At 33.2% G+C, this 14,291-nt stretch overlaps 1 protein-coding gene across 15 annotated transcripts in view; it reads right to left on the reverse strand.

The window, feature by feature from the left end:
- The window catches only part of SLTM (SAFB like transcription modulator), a 43,877-nt gene that overhangs the window by 10,144 nt on the left and 19,442 nt on the right, over positions 1-14,291 (reverse strand). For 6 of the 15 annotated variants that reach the window (XR_015134637.1, XR_015134636.1, XM_086321219.1 and 3 more), the window contains 9 exons: positions 9,541-9,568; positions 7,760-8,228; positions 7,092-7,141; positions 4,877-4,995; positions 2,900-3,049; positions 2,392-2,495; positions 2,128-2,294; positions 1,582-1,667; positions 1,206-1,369 (listed from right to left, as the gene is read on the reverse strand). Coding sequence is in view for 12 of the 15 variants with exons in the window: in XM_086321215.1 (XP_086177341.1) it covers positions 1,206-1,369; positions 1,582-1,667; positions 2,128-2,294; positions 2,392-2,495; positions 2,900-3,049; positions 4,877-4,995; positions 7,092-7,141; positions 7,760-8,228; positions 9,541-9,568 (1,337 nt within the window). In the remaining 3 variants the exon portion in view is untranslated. The remainder of the gene's footprint in view (positions 1-1,205; positions 1,370-1,581; positions 1,668-2,127; positions 2,295-2,391; positions 2,496-2,899; positions 3,050-4,876; positions 4,996-7,091; positions 7,142-7,759; positions 8,229-9,540; positions 9,569-14,291) is intronic. The other 9 variants (XR_015134638.1, XM_086321220.1, XM_086321222.1 and 6 more) reach the window with 2 other exon arrangements.

The raw sequence follows: 14,291 nt of genomic DNA on the forward strand, positions 1-14,291 counted from the left end.
TCATCTGAACAGGAAGCCAAGCATACTGAGACTTCATAAAAAAAAAAAAAGGTTCTGAGTATGCAAGAATTGGAGAAGACAATGGCAACCCACTCCAGTACTCTTGCCTGGGAAATCCCATGGATGGAGCAGCCTGGTAGGCTATAGTCCATGGGGTCACAAAGAGTCGGACATGACTGGGTGACTTCACTTTCATTTTTCACTTTCATGCACTAGAGAAGGAAATGGCAACCTACTCCAGTATTCTTGCCTGGAGAATCCCAGGGAAGGGAGCCTGGTGGGCTGCCGTCTATGGGGTCGCACAGAGTCGGACATGACTAATGTAACTTAGCAGCAGCAGCAGCAGCATGCAAGAATTATTTCCTTTTAGTAAACTGTGTGGCAATCATAGTATTATTTAAGTTGCTAAAAGTATATCTGGTAGTTCCTAGCACACTTCTGAATGAATAGATGAAATTCCATAAGTGACCATTCAACAATACAGGTTAGTATTTGTAAATTTATATTATGAAACACTTTCACAAGAAAATTTTAAGTGGCATCCAAAAATCGACAGCAAACTGGCACTCGTGATGAACTTGAGATACGGCCACGAAAAGTAGAAATGTTTTGTTCTCATTTTGTTTTAAAGAGGATGCCTGCTTTAGGACAGAGTTTGAACGCAATAAGGTTCACAGGTTAAATCTTCCTTTACTTGGGCTCTAATTCAAAGTACAATAAATTTTTCCTACAATGTCAATGTATTATTTGGCCACTACAGCTTACATTAAGACTATCTTACATCAAAATCCAAATTTGCCTTCAAAGTCATGTTTTTTTATGGCGGCAGCTTTGAAGTAGAGGAAAGAGCATTGGACTTGGAGTCAGAAGACTTGGGTCTGAGTCCCGACTCTGCCACTCATTAGCCATGTGGCATTGGAAGAGTCATTTAGCCTCTCTGGGCCTCCATTTTATTCATTTATATAATGGACATAACTAACCTTATAGAACTGTTGAGATAGAGATAATAGATGCAAAGGTATTTTGTAAATTGTAAAATACTATGCAAACTAAAATCATTAGGTTTTACTTCTTAAAAGTGACAAATATCTTTCTATAGAAATACAATTTCCAGAAATCTGGTTTATAACTAATGTTAAAGATACACCTATAGTTAAAAACATACCTATAGTTAAAAACAGGTATAAAACAGACTCTTTTCCTACCTTCGAAGTTCCATTGCTCGCCGCAATCTTTCAAAACGAACTAAATGTTCTCTCAACCTTTGTTCCTTCATCTTTTCAAAAGGCAAGATGTCTTTCCTCCTGTAGTCTTTGTCCCTTTTTTTATCTAAGCTAGCCCTCTCCTTTTCCATGCTTCTTCCGTGAATCTACAGGAAAAAAAAATTGTTAACAGGACTACAAGTTAAACTAATTTTTTTTTTCAAGTTGAGCTGGTAATTTAAAAAGCTTAAATGAATAATGACATTCCCCTTTTCTTAGGTTTTCTATCATGGACACATGCAAAATGGTTACAGATAACTGAATTATCTTCTTTTGGAAACAGGCAAAATAGTATACAACATTCCTATCAGGGACTTACTTTCTCGTATCTTCCTCTTCTTGATGGTCTACAATGATCGCCTTTAGTTTGGTCTAGTATTACCATATGTCCTGGACTCTTTGAACCTAAGAGAAAAAAATCAGATAAGCTAATGTCTGAAACTATTCTCATCAAAAAGAAAATATAATGTAAGTATGCTGAATTCTTAAGACAACCAAATATTTACAAAACAATACATGATATAAAAAACTTATTCTATGAGAAATGTGAAGAGTTATTAAAACTTGATCCACTAATGTACTTTCAAAGATACCAAAAGATCGATTCTTCTATTCTTCTATTATTCAATAATTTTTCTATTATTCAATGACCATTTTCAGTCAGCCCAGATTTAACAGTAAATGGGCTTAGGTGGAAAAAGACAGCTGTTTCCCATTCCTATTAGATCATTTTCTACCACAGTGACATCTAACAACGAAGTTTAAATCTTTATCTAGATTGTATTCTTAAGTTTCCCCTTTCACTGTAAAAATTAAGCTGTAGGATGCATTAGAAAGGGACTGAGAAGAAAGGCACATAGCATACTTATTCGTTTCTTTTCTTCACTTTTTTTAATCGATTCTGAAGTCTGGCCACTTGATCCATTATCATTCTTCTCATCTTTACCTTCTGTTTTCTTAGTATCCTTGCCTTCCTTTTTTTCAGTTTTCTCAGACAATCTTTTCTCTTCTTTTTTGACCGAGGCTTGTGTCCTGACCATACCACCCCACACAAGAAAACAACAAAATGAGAACTACTTCATCAATGTACCAAAAAGTCTATAGGCTAATTGACAAAATAAATCCTTACTTGCTACTTCTATCACTCATGTTTTTTTTGTCTCCAGAACTTCTTGAACTACTCTTTTCATCAATTTCTTTCTTTAATTCTTTCTTAGAAGGATCACCTTTAACCTGAAAAGTTTAAACAGGAAGAAAAAAACATAAAAATTTTATTTTATTTTTTTTCTGGAGTGCATGGGCTCTCTGGTTGAGATTCGTAGGCTCCGTAGTTGCAGCTTAGCTGCCCTGAGGCATGTGGAATCCTAGCTCCCAACCAGGGGTCGAACTCACATCCCATGCACTGGAAGGCAGATTCTCAACCAAAGGACCACCAGCGAAGTCCCAAATATGTAAGTTTTAAAGTTACATTTTTATGTTTGTAAAAAGTATGTGGATGGTAAAAAAAAATTGGAAAACGGAAGTAAAATAATTAAAATGAATATATAAAAATAAAAGTCATTCCCAATTCTACTCCTTACTAGTGTAATATTGTTAAATTGAGAATTACTATTGTTTAAACAGTTAAGCAAGCTTACTTTTTCAACAGAAATTAGCTGTCCATGCAGCTCAGTGCGATGAAGATGTGCAATACATCTGGACACCTCTGTGCTTGAAGACATAGTTACAATGCCATAGCACTTGGCCCCAGGACTTCGAGCATTTGTGACTACTTTTGCACTCAGAACCTATAAAAATGAGATTATACTTTAGTTTTACAGTTTCAAATACATTTCTAAGATAAAACTTCAGAATGCAGACTATTCAAATTAAAGGATATGTTCAGGAGTATAAATTCAGGATAAAGGATAAATTGAGGACAATATATATTATTGTTTTATATTCTTGGACTCACCAACTACCTTGCCTATAATACTCAGGGGAACAATTTAAAATGTTAAAAATCAATTTAACCTACTTTTTTACTTTCTTTTTTTTTAAAATACATTGCCAAAACACAGTGAGTCACATCAAGGAAGTAATGGCACAATTAACAAAAGCAAAGAAACAATATTTTCAATTAGATTTGGACCAAAATTTCCCTATCAAAGGCCCACCCCTAATCTCTTAAAGATATTAAAACAAAAAGGGTCTGGGTAAGTGTTAACACTTTTCTATAATGAGTCTCTCAAAAATAGTCTCCCACACATGAAAAAGCAGCCTTAAAAATATACTCCACAAAACACACTCTAAAAAGACATACTTTCCATTTATGTACTTTTAAAATGTATACTAATATAAAAGTGACATATACTTCAGCTCTATAAAATGAATAGCTAAGAGAGACAAGGCAGGGATGGTTGAGTGAGAAGAAAAGTGGGAAAGAACAATCTAGTGCTGAACAAAGAGGAACACAGACACAATGTCAGGAAGAAGAACAGAGGGAAGCTGGTGTGAGTAGCTGGAAACTATCAGCTTATATCTCAACTCCGGGAAAGAGTGACTCGCCCCAAGAGCAATTTCATGTTATAAGTACATGGTTTCCTTATATAGTTTTAGCCCTAATTAAATAGCTGGAAACAGAATCAAAAATATACCAGAAACTGATCATGGGACCACAATTCTCAGTGTTTTGTATATGACATCTACAAGAACCTCCTTACTCTGCAGGCAATTCTCTTAATTAGAAGGAAAAAAACAATCTCTAAAATCAATAGGATAGATTTTTGTAACATTCATTAATGGCTATTTACTGGTATTGGTGGTCATTAATTTAATAAATATTTGAAAGCCTATCATGTGCATACAAAGTATAGTAGTTAAGATCCCTGCTATCAAAGAGTTTACAGCAGAGTTGATTACATATATGATGCATATTGAAAACTATAATGTAAAAGGAAATAATGATAAAATAACAATTTGAAAAAAAAAAAAAGGAAATAATGAGCGTCCTAAGGGATGCAGATCAACTACAATTTAATTCAACAGCTATTCATTGAATATTCATTTAATTATCAACTAGTTTTCTTTTTCATTAAGTCTCCCCTTATATGCCAGAAAAACTTCTCCTGATCAACCAACCACAGTAAAGCCTCCTTTTTTGCTCTCTAAACCCTGCACTCTTCCTTCATAGCACATATCAAAACTTCTGATTAAGTCCATTTACCAGTTTTACATTCTTCTGCACCACTGTACTGGAATTTGTATAATAAAAGGGACCACATCAGTTTTGGGGTTCCACCCCATATTCTATATCCCAGTGCTTCTATTTTCCAGATGACCAGATCAGCCTCAGCAATTTTAGGTCCAAGATAAATCATGATGAATGTGATGAAACAAGCTCAGTCCTTCCTTGGCTTAAATGGGCTCAAAAAATGAGCTTTTCCTACAAAGATTCCCAGGGCTCAGAGTGAGATTATAAGATATAGTAAAACTCATGATTACCACAGAACTAAATAACTATGCCTATAACAGTCCGGAGACAGACAAGAAATTAGATTTTATATGTATTGTTTTGAATACCACCTGTTTAAAATGGACATAGAAATACGGATAAAAAGATAAAAAGAATGTACCTTTCCATATTTGCCAAAGAGGTTCTTCAAATCAGCAGCTTTGGTATTAGAGGAAAGTCCACTAACCCAGATATTTTTAGTTGAGCTTCCACTGCTACCACTAGCACTAATTGTACTTCCTAGAATAGATTTAATATCAGAAGTTTAAATTTCTCAATTGGAAATTTTTTAAACAAAATTATTAGGGCTATAAACTTCCAAAATTATAAAACCCTCTAATTTTGACAGCATGACTTCACTACATCAAAATCCTACACATCTACTATAACTAAAATTGAACACAGTAACATAACACAAACATGTCTGAATTTGTATATTTTCTACTGCATGAGTTTTAAGACAAAGTGGGTAAAAAAATCAGTTATATGTCTTGGACTTTTGTTGTTTAAATTCATTCATTTATATTCAACCACCGCACTAAATTCAGGCAACCAGGAAGCAGACTGCTTAATTACCTACACCTGTTGTGGGCTTTAGCTCCAGAGACATTGAGAGCACAAAGGGAAAAGTCAAACAAAGGGATAAACTGTTTTCAAAAATTTAAATGTTTAGTAACAAAGACTAGCCAACAGTTCATCCTCATTTTGTATTACAGAAAGGGTAAGAGAAAGTGAAAATTACATGCAACTAGAAAACTCTGGATTAAAAAAAAAATCTTCTAAAGCAAATCAATTACAAAGATCAGAGACCCCAAAATTCTTTAGAAAAGGTAAATGGTTATATGAACTATTTCTGCACTATTTCTATACACAAATTATTGTTTCATACAGAAAATACCATTTCTTAAAATACATTCCTGGTAAGTTACCCTTCAGTACTTTACTTCCAATGTGCTATTATAAAAAAGGAATTTTCATTTCATCATTTGGAAAACAGTTCTTACCCACTTTAAGAGAAACAGTATCTAAGCAATAAAACTAACAATTTTTATAACTTCATGGTATCAAATATAGAAAGAGTAAAATGTTTAATGCTTTAAAAATTACAAGCCACAAGTTTCTATCAGTGTACTTATGAGAAGACAAAACACGCCTGACTCAAATATTTTAAATATTAATGACTGCTGCATTTCTGTTCTTAACAAATATAATTATCAAAGGAAATGTTTTATCTTATGAAACGTTAACTAGAAGTTCATGTATCTTTTATATTTTACCAGTAACACCTGGCCCACATATTCCTAACTTGAGAAAAAAAATTTTAATGACAGGAAGTTAACATTTAATTAAGACTACACTAAGCTTCTAAATTTAAAGGATAATATTTAATAAATTTATTATATCTTATCCATTAACCAAAACTGTAAGGGATGTAGGTAATGCAATTAATTGTCAATTACTAAGTCAATCACTAAAATTTCTAATTATTAAAATATGCCAACAAAATCTACTAAAAAAAGATAAGGGACACATAACATTCCTTTTTTTAGGCACTCAAGAGGCATTTTTCGATTCTGTAGTACCCAAATGGTGTTATTCTTCCCTTAAAATGCTTTTTTAAAACACAAGAAATATTTTTCACATATACAGCATATATAAGATGAAACTTAAAGCACATGATCAGGAGATAAGCAGAGACTTCCCAGTAACAAAGACTAATCAAATAATGCACCTTTAAACTTACAAAATTTAAAAATAAAACTACTTTTCTACATAAAACTTTCATCAATGCAAAGTAAGTCAATTAGGAAGTAAATTCTGAAGAATTAAAATCCTATAAACTGGCTATATTAACAGTTGTGTGCCCTGATTTAAAGAATCAAAAAAGTAAAACCAAATGTCGAGGCTAACTTGCTTTCAGCTCCACAAATACTATTTATATCACACTTCCTACTAGCCAGAACAAGAAAAAGATCGTGGAAGTGTGTGGGGGTTACAAGTGATAATCAAAAGTGAAATACTTCTGAAATTTTAAGAAATGAAATGTCTATTATGTGAATATTCAATAGATACTTAGAACACAATATAAAAAATACATAGCAAATATATTTAACTCAAATTTATACCAGTTTATAAATTAAATAATTAAGAAAGTAATGCTTCAATCACACTTGAGAATTTGCTGTAATCTAACTCCACTGTTCACACAAAAGCCACCAAAAAATTTACTATGTCAATTTTTAAGGACTAAATGTCAAAAGAAACCCTAGACAATTACTACTTTTTAAAGGAAACATTCAAATTATCACTGAAATAAGCAGGAAAAAATACATTACCTTTGTCATCTTTGGATGATGTCTTGCTGTCTTTAGATTCCTTTGAAGAGCTACAGAAGCAAACCACCAGAAGAAAATTGAAAACAAAAAAGCAAAAACAAAAAGAACAAAAAGAACAAAAATCGAACAGCTTGATATTGACTATATTTCAAACCAGTGCTATCCATACAAATTAACAATTCCAAAAGCCTAGATTAGGTTATTTGAACAAATGATTCCCTTAGGATTCTTGCACTGATTTTCCCCAAGATTCCTGAAGATCTAGATTTTCTGACAATTCTATTCAGTGGATAAATGGCCATCTTCTCCAGATTTCAGGACTGGGACTTGACTTCATTTGTGTTCTTAGGACTGATAGTTGTTCATTAACCATCATCACAAGGATTTTTAAAAATGAAACACAAAAAAATTGTCAATTTGAAAAAAAAAAAAACAAAAAAAACCAAATATATGCTGACAATTCGACAATGCAATCAGTAGGACACACTGCATATTACGAAGATCTTGAAATTTTTTTTTTAAAGTAACTTATGACGGTCAAAAATATTATAGGCAGGATCATAAGTACTAATTACTGTACATGGTCTTGAAGCCACCCCCTTAATGTAGAGTGATCTTATTGAATGCTGGAATTCAGTATCGTAAAGAACTGACATAGAAAAACAAACCTCTTTGCTTGACCAGAGGCCCCAGTAGACGAGGGCCCTTTCTTCAAAGTATCCTTTTCTTTGTCTCCAGATTCTGCTTTCTTAGAACCTTCTCTGGCTTCCTTCTCGACAGGATCACCCTTCACGCAGTCTTCCTTCTTACCATCTTTATGGTTCGCATTCATCTCATAATCCTTGCTTTCCTTCTCCGGGCTCTGTGCAATGACGTCCTGCCCATCTTTTGGCTTACTTGCTTCAGAATCTGTAATTTTCACATTTTTACCTGTTTCTAGGAGGTCATCACCATCAAAATCCAGAGTGATGGCATCTTCAGCCTGGATTGTAACCGAGATGTTGTCATCCTCAGCTTCTTTCACAGTCGCATTAGCTTCCATCTCTTCATGAGCTGTGTGATCAGCCTCAGCTAGGTTCCCTTCTGAAGGAAGAGGTTTAGATACTTCTTGTGTACCATCACCAGAACCTGCTATATCTAAGAGGATTTAACAGGAATAAATATGGCAAAACAAGAAGTTTAAACAATTTTCATATTCATAAGCTAGAATAGGACCTAGAAAATATAAACCCAGTTATTAGCACTGATGGAAGGTTAGGAAGAAAAACACAAGGGTATTAACTAACATAAACAATCCTTTACCCAGGATCACTTATTCTTCATGGAAAAAATGATCTCTAAATACAAATACCAAACAACAAAAGTGAGGAGAGAGTTCCATCCTGAGGATACCAGCTCTTCATTTCTGGTTATAAGTTAATGGCATATGGAAGGTGTTTTTCCTCCATGAGAGAGTGACAAATGAGCAGAGTTGTTATTCAATGTTCAAATTATCTTGGGATTTAACCCTTGTGACCTTCAGAACTCCCATGGTGACGTCTTGAAAGGTCACAGTCTGAGGATACAATCAGTCTTCAAAGTATTCAGGGCCTCATCTTTTTCACTCTTCTTATTCTTGTGTAGTCCGAAAACTGCTACAAGAGGCTCCAAAGATGGCCTGCTCCATAATGTTTAAGAAAGTGGTCATTTCCAGGCTTCATCCTGTCCAGTCAGTCCTGCAATTACCATTTTCAAAGATGTCTTGCATTCACCCAAAAGTGAAAGGCCTCGAGCATCTGAGATTTTCAGTCGGTAGCTTTACTTCATTCATTGCTTCTAGGTTTTTTATTCTGCCTGTTCCACGTCCTTTCTAGTCCAAAGTAGGAGGATCCTTGGACGTCCTTCCAAGAACTCTTCTATAACCTCAGACCAACCACATATATTGCTACTGATGTCCCTGTAATTGTATTGGATAAGATAGGTCTCCAGAACTACTGAAACTGTCAGGAGACTGTACAAAACTTCTCCAAGCAGCAAACAAAAAGTCAGTCTCCTGGTCACCCAACAATTTTAGGACTAGTTATAAAATTAATTATCCATTCCATACTAGGATTACCGGTAAGCACGTATGAGTTACTGCAGTGCCAGTCTTAAGGATATAATCAACTTACCGTATGCTAGAAGTTGGTTTTAAAAATAAAACTTAAATTAGGTTAAACAAAAAATGGCATTGTCCACCACAGTAACTGATATGTACCATTAAGTTAGAACATGTCTTCAAAGTGTTAAAAGAAAATTAAACCAATTAAAAAATAAAATCAAGGTGCTAACTTAATTCACTAAATTGATAAATTTGAAAATAAACTCATTTCAAAAATAAGATTTTGAATAAGGAATGCTTTATTTTCACATAGTTTACTGTTTTTCTAAATGTCACCAATTTTTAAACTCTACTTAGCATCAAACATACCTTTCTCATTTTCTTCTTCCTCAGCATCCTGAAAGTCAAAGAATAATCAAATGTAAAATGAATTCATTTAAAACTGGATTTCAGTAATAGTACAAGATCTATCAAGTTAAATTGTAGAGTAATATTAATTAGAGACACCTACTACTAACAAACACAAGATATTCCAATCAGAACCAAAACACAAAGAAATGTAGCATATGTCTAGTATACATGACTTAGACAAGAAAACAGGCAAATATATCAATAGTTATATCAACAATAAACTGGAATATTTAGTTTCACTACTCAAAACTGGTTTCAATTACCCAAATCTTACTCATATTAAAAAGCTGCTAGGAATTCCCTGCCAGACTGGGGTTCAATCTCGGGTCTGGGAACCAAGATTCCACAAGCCACGAGGCATGGCCAAAAAAAAAAAAAAGAGAGAGACAGATACAAAAAGCCACCAATAAAAAGCCTGCCCTGATAATTTCACATGACTCCTTTCGAACGCACTTTTAGGACATACTATTCAAAATGTACCAGAAAATATAACATGAAGACATACTTTTTCAAGGGATGAAATGCATATTAATAAACAAAGAACATTCCCAATTTAGGCATCTCAGAAGTAAGAAGAATGACAAGAGTAGTTTCAAATTCTTCATTCCTTTCTATCTGTTAAAAATGAATTCATACACTGTCTCATACACACTGGTGGTCAGCCAATTTAAAAACGGTATTTGCGCTGCAGGTAATCAAAACAAGTTAATAATTTTATTAAATGACTGATTTTAATTTTTAAATATGTGCTATTTTAATTTTTATACATGTGACATCATATAATCTAAAATTAAGCACGTAATGGCTTGAAAACAGGAATATCACAAAGAGGAAAATATTTACACCAAGCAAAATACTGCAAAAATAACTGAAATTATAACAAGATAGAAACATTTCCCAAAATTAAAGATCATAACAAATATGCATAAAATTAAGGTATGTTTTAACTTACAACTTTTAAAATAAAAGCTGAGTATAAGTAGATCATATTTAGTCAAGGTGGTGTGAAGCTACCAAATGCAAAGCCTTACAGTAGTGATTCTCAAACTTTGATTTTGTATCTGAATCTCCTGAGTGACTGCTAAAACAGACTGCTGAGCACCAACCCCACAGTTTCTGATTCAAGACTGGAGTAGAGCCTGGAAATTTGCATCTCTACAAGTTTTAGTGATGCTGATGCTTTTGGTCCAGAGACTATAAATTAAGAACTGTGCCTGAGAGTGACAGCCTAGCAGTGAAATTAGACTTAAGGCAAAATTTAACTGTAAACAAAATTTTAAATTTTAAATACATATATCTCCTAACACAATTTTAGGTTCATGTAAGTCCACATTTCTTAAAAATAACAACTATTTTATCATATGCTCAGTTACATTTGGATAACAAATATATTTCTAAGAAATCATTTAAAATAATTTTTCAACTTCAAGTTGACATATACGTGCCCCATTTAGGGAAAGACCAATTGTTTCACAAACTAAAGTAATAAGAAGGAAACTGAAAACCCTGAAACAACTAAGCCACAGGCTTAGTACAAAAGCAGATGACTAACTGGTAGCACTGTGACTCCCATTATATATGTCCATTATACTGTGCTCTAATAATCTCCTAATTGTTATACTGGAATTTAGTTTTAATCATTATATTTCTATTGTGCAACATTTGCAAAGTAAAGAAAAATGATTTGACAGGGTGGACTGGCAAGCAGTGGCAGGAAAGAAAGGATGAGTTATGCTGGAATTACTGAAAAAATCTTCTTCTCCCAAATTCTCTTTTAGTTTAATAATTTATCTTAAAGGGATAAATAAACTGGAATATCTTCACTTTTACTTAAAAGAAGAACAAAAGAACTTAAAGAATGCAACTTGCTTCTTCTTTATCTACTTGTAATTCAACAGCACACCACTTCTAAGTTATTTTTTAGAGACTCAGTATTGATAAGATTCAAGGAAAAAAAGAAATAGTCAAAGTATTTGCTATTTTAAAAAACAAAATGTTTTTAAATACTGTGATGTAAAAAACAAAATATTTCTGTTGTACTTTCTGCCAAGTAGAAAGTTACTTCTAGCTGCTAAAACCATCAGTAAGGTTTGCCTTACTTTTGTTGGTTTTTAGATATCTATCCTAATCACTCAACAGGTCTTCTGAAGGGTTTCCTAAGTTTAGTTTCTAAACGAATGGTAATGCTAGCCTTATTATATACATTTAAATGCCCCAAGGAAAAGAATCTGAGCCAATTTCTAGAAAACAAACTGATTACAATGGGGGTGGAGCGCAGAAACAACTAGGGTTAGTAGAAAAGATGAGCTACTTTAACTCTACTAAAAGAGTTAGTAGAAATATGCACATCCATATTTGCATTATATTTCTATGTGCAATAAACATAGAACTACTAAGGTTAAATCATTTCTTGCAATAAAAAAACAAACCAAGAAATGCAAAAAAGATACTGTGAAAATTTCCCTGAATATGCACAGACATGATATGTGCCTTATTTCAAAATAATTTTCCTCCACTGAAAACATGCTTTCTCAGAATGAGGAATATGGTAAATAAGTAACCACCATGAAAAAGCATGCTTTTAATTAACTACTTTTTTAGTTAATTATGTTTTTATCTTGAAAAAACATAATATTTCACATATGAAAATGAAGCAAACGCTTTATAATGTTCATGTTGTTTATCTTTGTAATCGGATCTACAACCCTTAAGTGCCAAAAATCATACAGGGGCGTATAGCTCAGAGGTAGAGCATTTGAATGCAAAAATCATACAGAAAGCTTCTCTATTTTTATTTCATTCTAGGAGCAGCAAAAACTTATGATAAAGACAAATCTAGGACTTACTTTTCAGTTAACAAAGTGTTAACTTTCTACCCATTCTAGTACCTTTCCCAAAGGTTAATCTTGTGATACAAGTATACACAAGTGCTAAGTAAGAAGACGTCTTCTGGAAGGCCTCCTTTCCCTTGACTTGTACATAAACACTGTATTCAGTCTCACTAATAGGTCAAAATAACCCTAAACCACCAATTGCCTATCACCTACCTGGACATGTGCTAAAGACCATGAGAAATAAGAAGTACTAGCACATAATAAGTACTTAATAAATATTTGTTGAATGAGTTTACTGAATAAATGTACTGTAAGACACTGCTGTTTTTAAGTGGAGGGACTTAACTAACTGCTCATTTTATGTAGGCAGAGGGTTTAACTGCAGCACTGTGTTAAGTACAATGGAATTCAGAAAACATTTACTAGTGCGGAGTTACTTGTGAAAAGAATACAGACTAAGCACCAAGATACGTAGGTATTTATTCTATCTTTACCACTAAAACAGTTTTACTCTGTGATATTGTGATCTTCCTGGGTCAAGAAGATCCCCTGGAGAAGGAAACGGCAACCCACTCCAGTGTTCTCGTCTGGGAAATCCCATGGACAGAGGAGCCTGGCGAGCTACAGACCAAGAGGTTGCAAACAGTCGGACACTGAGCGACTAAACAACAACACTGTCATCTACCTAGGTGAACTTCACCTATAAATTAGAGATAACATATGACCTAAATAGGATATACAGGATTATATAAGACAGTGGGTGTAAAAAGTTCTCTGTAAACAGTAAAACACTATGTAAGAGAAAGCTTTATGGAAGAGACAGATAAATCTGGCTTTGAGAGTTATACGACTTCATATGGCAGAAAAGGGAAGGTACTTCAAGCTGATGAAGCATTGGGGCAAAGGCAAATAGAAAAAATAATACATGATGTACTCATAGAAGATTGACAAGACTGAAACTAGAGGAAATTTTTAAGAATTAAAGCATTACCAAATATAAACATTCTGGAGAAAAATTTCCAAACAATTCTAAATAACTGATATCTCTAAGCTAGTAAAATAATACTACAAGTAATCACTAATTACACATGTACTATGTGAAGGATATAAGATTGCTCTTCACATCAACCTAGCAGGTAAGACTTACAATGTTCATTTTACAGACATGGAAATGGACTAAGAGAAAACACTTTGAAGTCACAATATTTTAAGTAACTAACAGAAGTAGAATGTAAACCAAATTCTACCTGGTTAAAAGCTAAAGCTCTAAGCTTCAAGTCAAAGCCTGAAGACTGGCTTTAAATAAATAGATACCTATATAAATGCACTTGCCTATTTATATTTTTAAAGACAAGGAATAAAACAATTAATCCTGAATTTAAAAAAATTCACCAATAAGGGGATGGGTAAAGGGGACTTTTTTGAATGTATACTGTCTTAGATTTGACTTTGGAATCATGTAAATATTTTTAAAAATTATAAAACTAAAATATCTATTTTGAAATAATTATAGATTCACAAGAAGTTACAGATTAAAATTAAAAAAAAAAAACTATATTGAACCTGAATATGTATTAGTTGATGGTCATATAGAAAACTAATCTAAAACACACTGATTTGTTCATTCCTAGAGGGTATATCCTTATAAGAAAGATAACTTGAGTGGGAAAAAACGTTATTTTCAGAAATCACACTGGTGATGGTGTTGGTATTATCATCCTAGGACTATTGTACATATACTGTGAGATAAAGGAAATAATTAACTTAGAAGTATCCCTTATGAATTCAAAATCTATTTTATCTTAAAAGCAAAAAACCAACAAAAACAAATAAAAAACACATTCTCTAGCACACCGTACATTGAAAAGGCCTAGA

Source organism: Bos grunniens, chromosome 10, assembly GCF_055505025.1.
Source record: "Bos grunniens cultivar Pamir isolate PY7600 chromosome 10, Bosgru_T2T1.0, whole genome shotgun sequence".
Taxonomy (NCBI): Eukaryota; Metazoa; Chordata; class Mammalia; order Artiodactyla; family Bovidae; genus Bos; species Bos grunniens.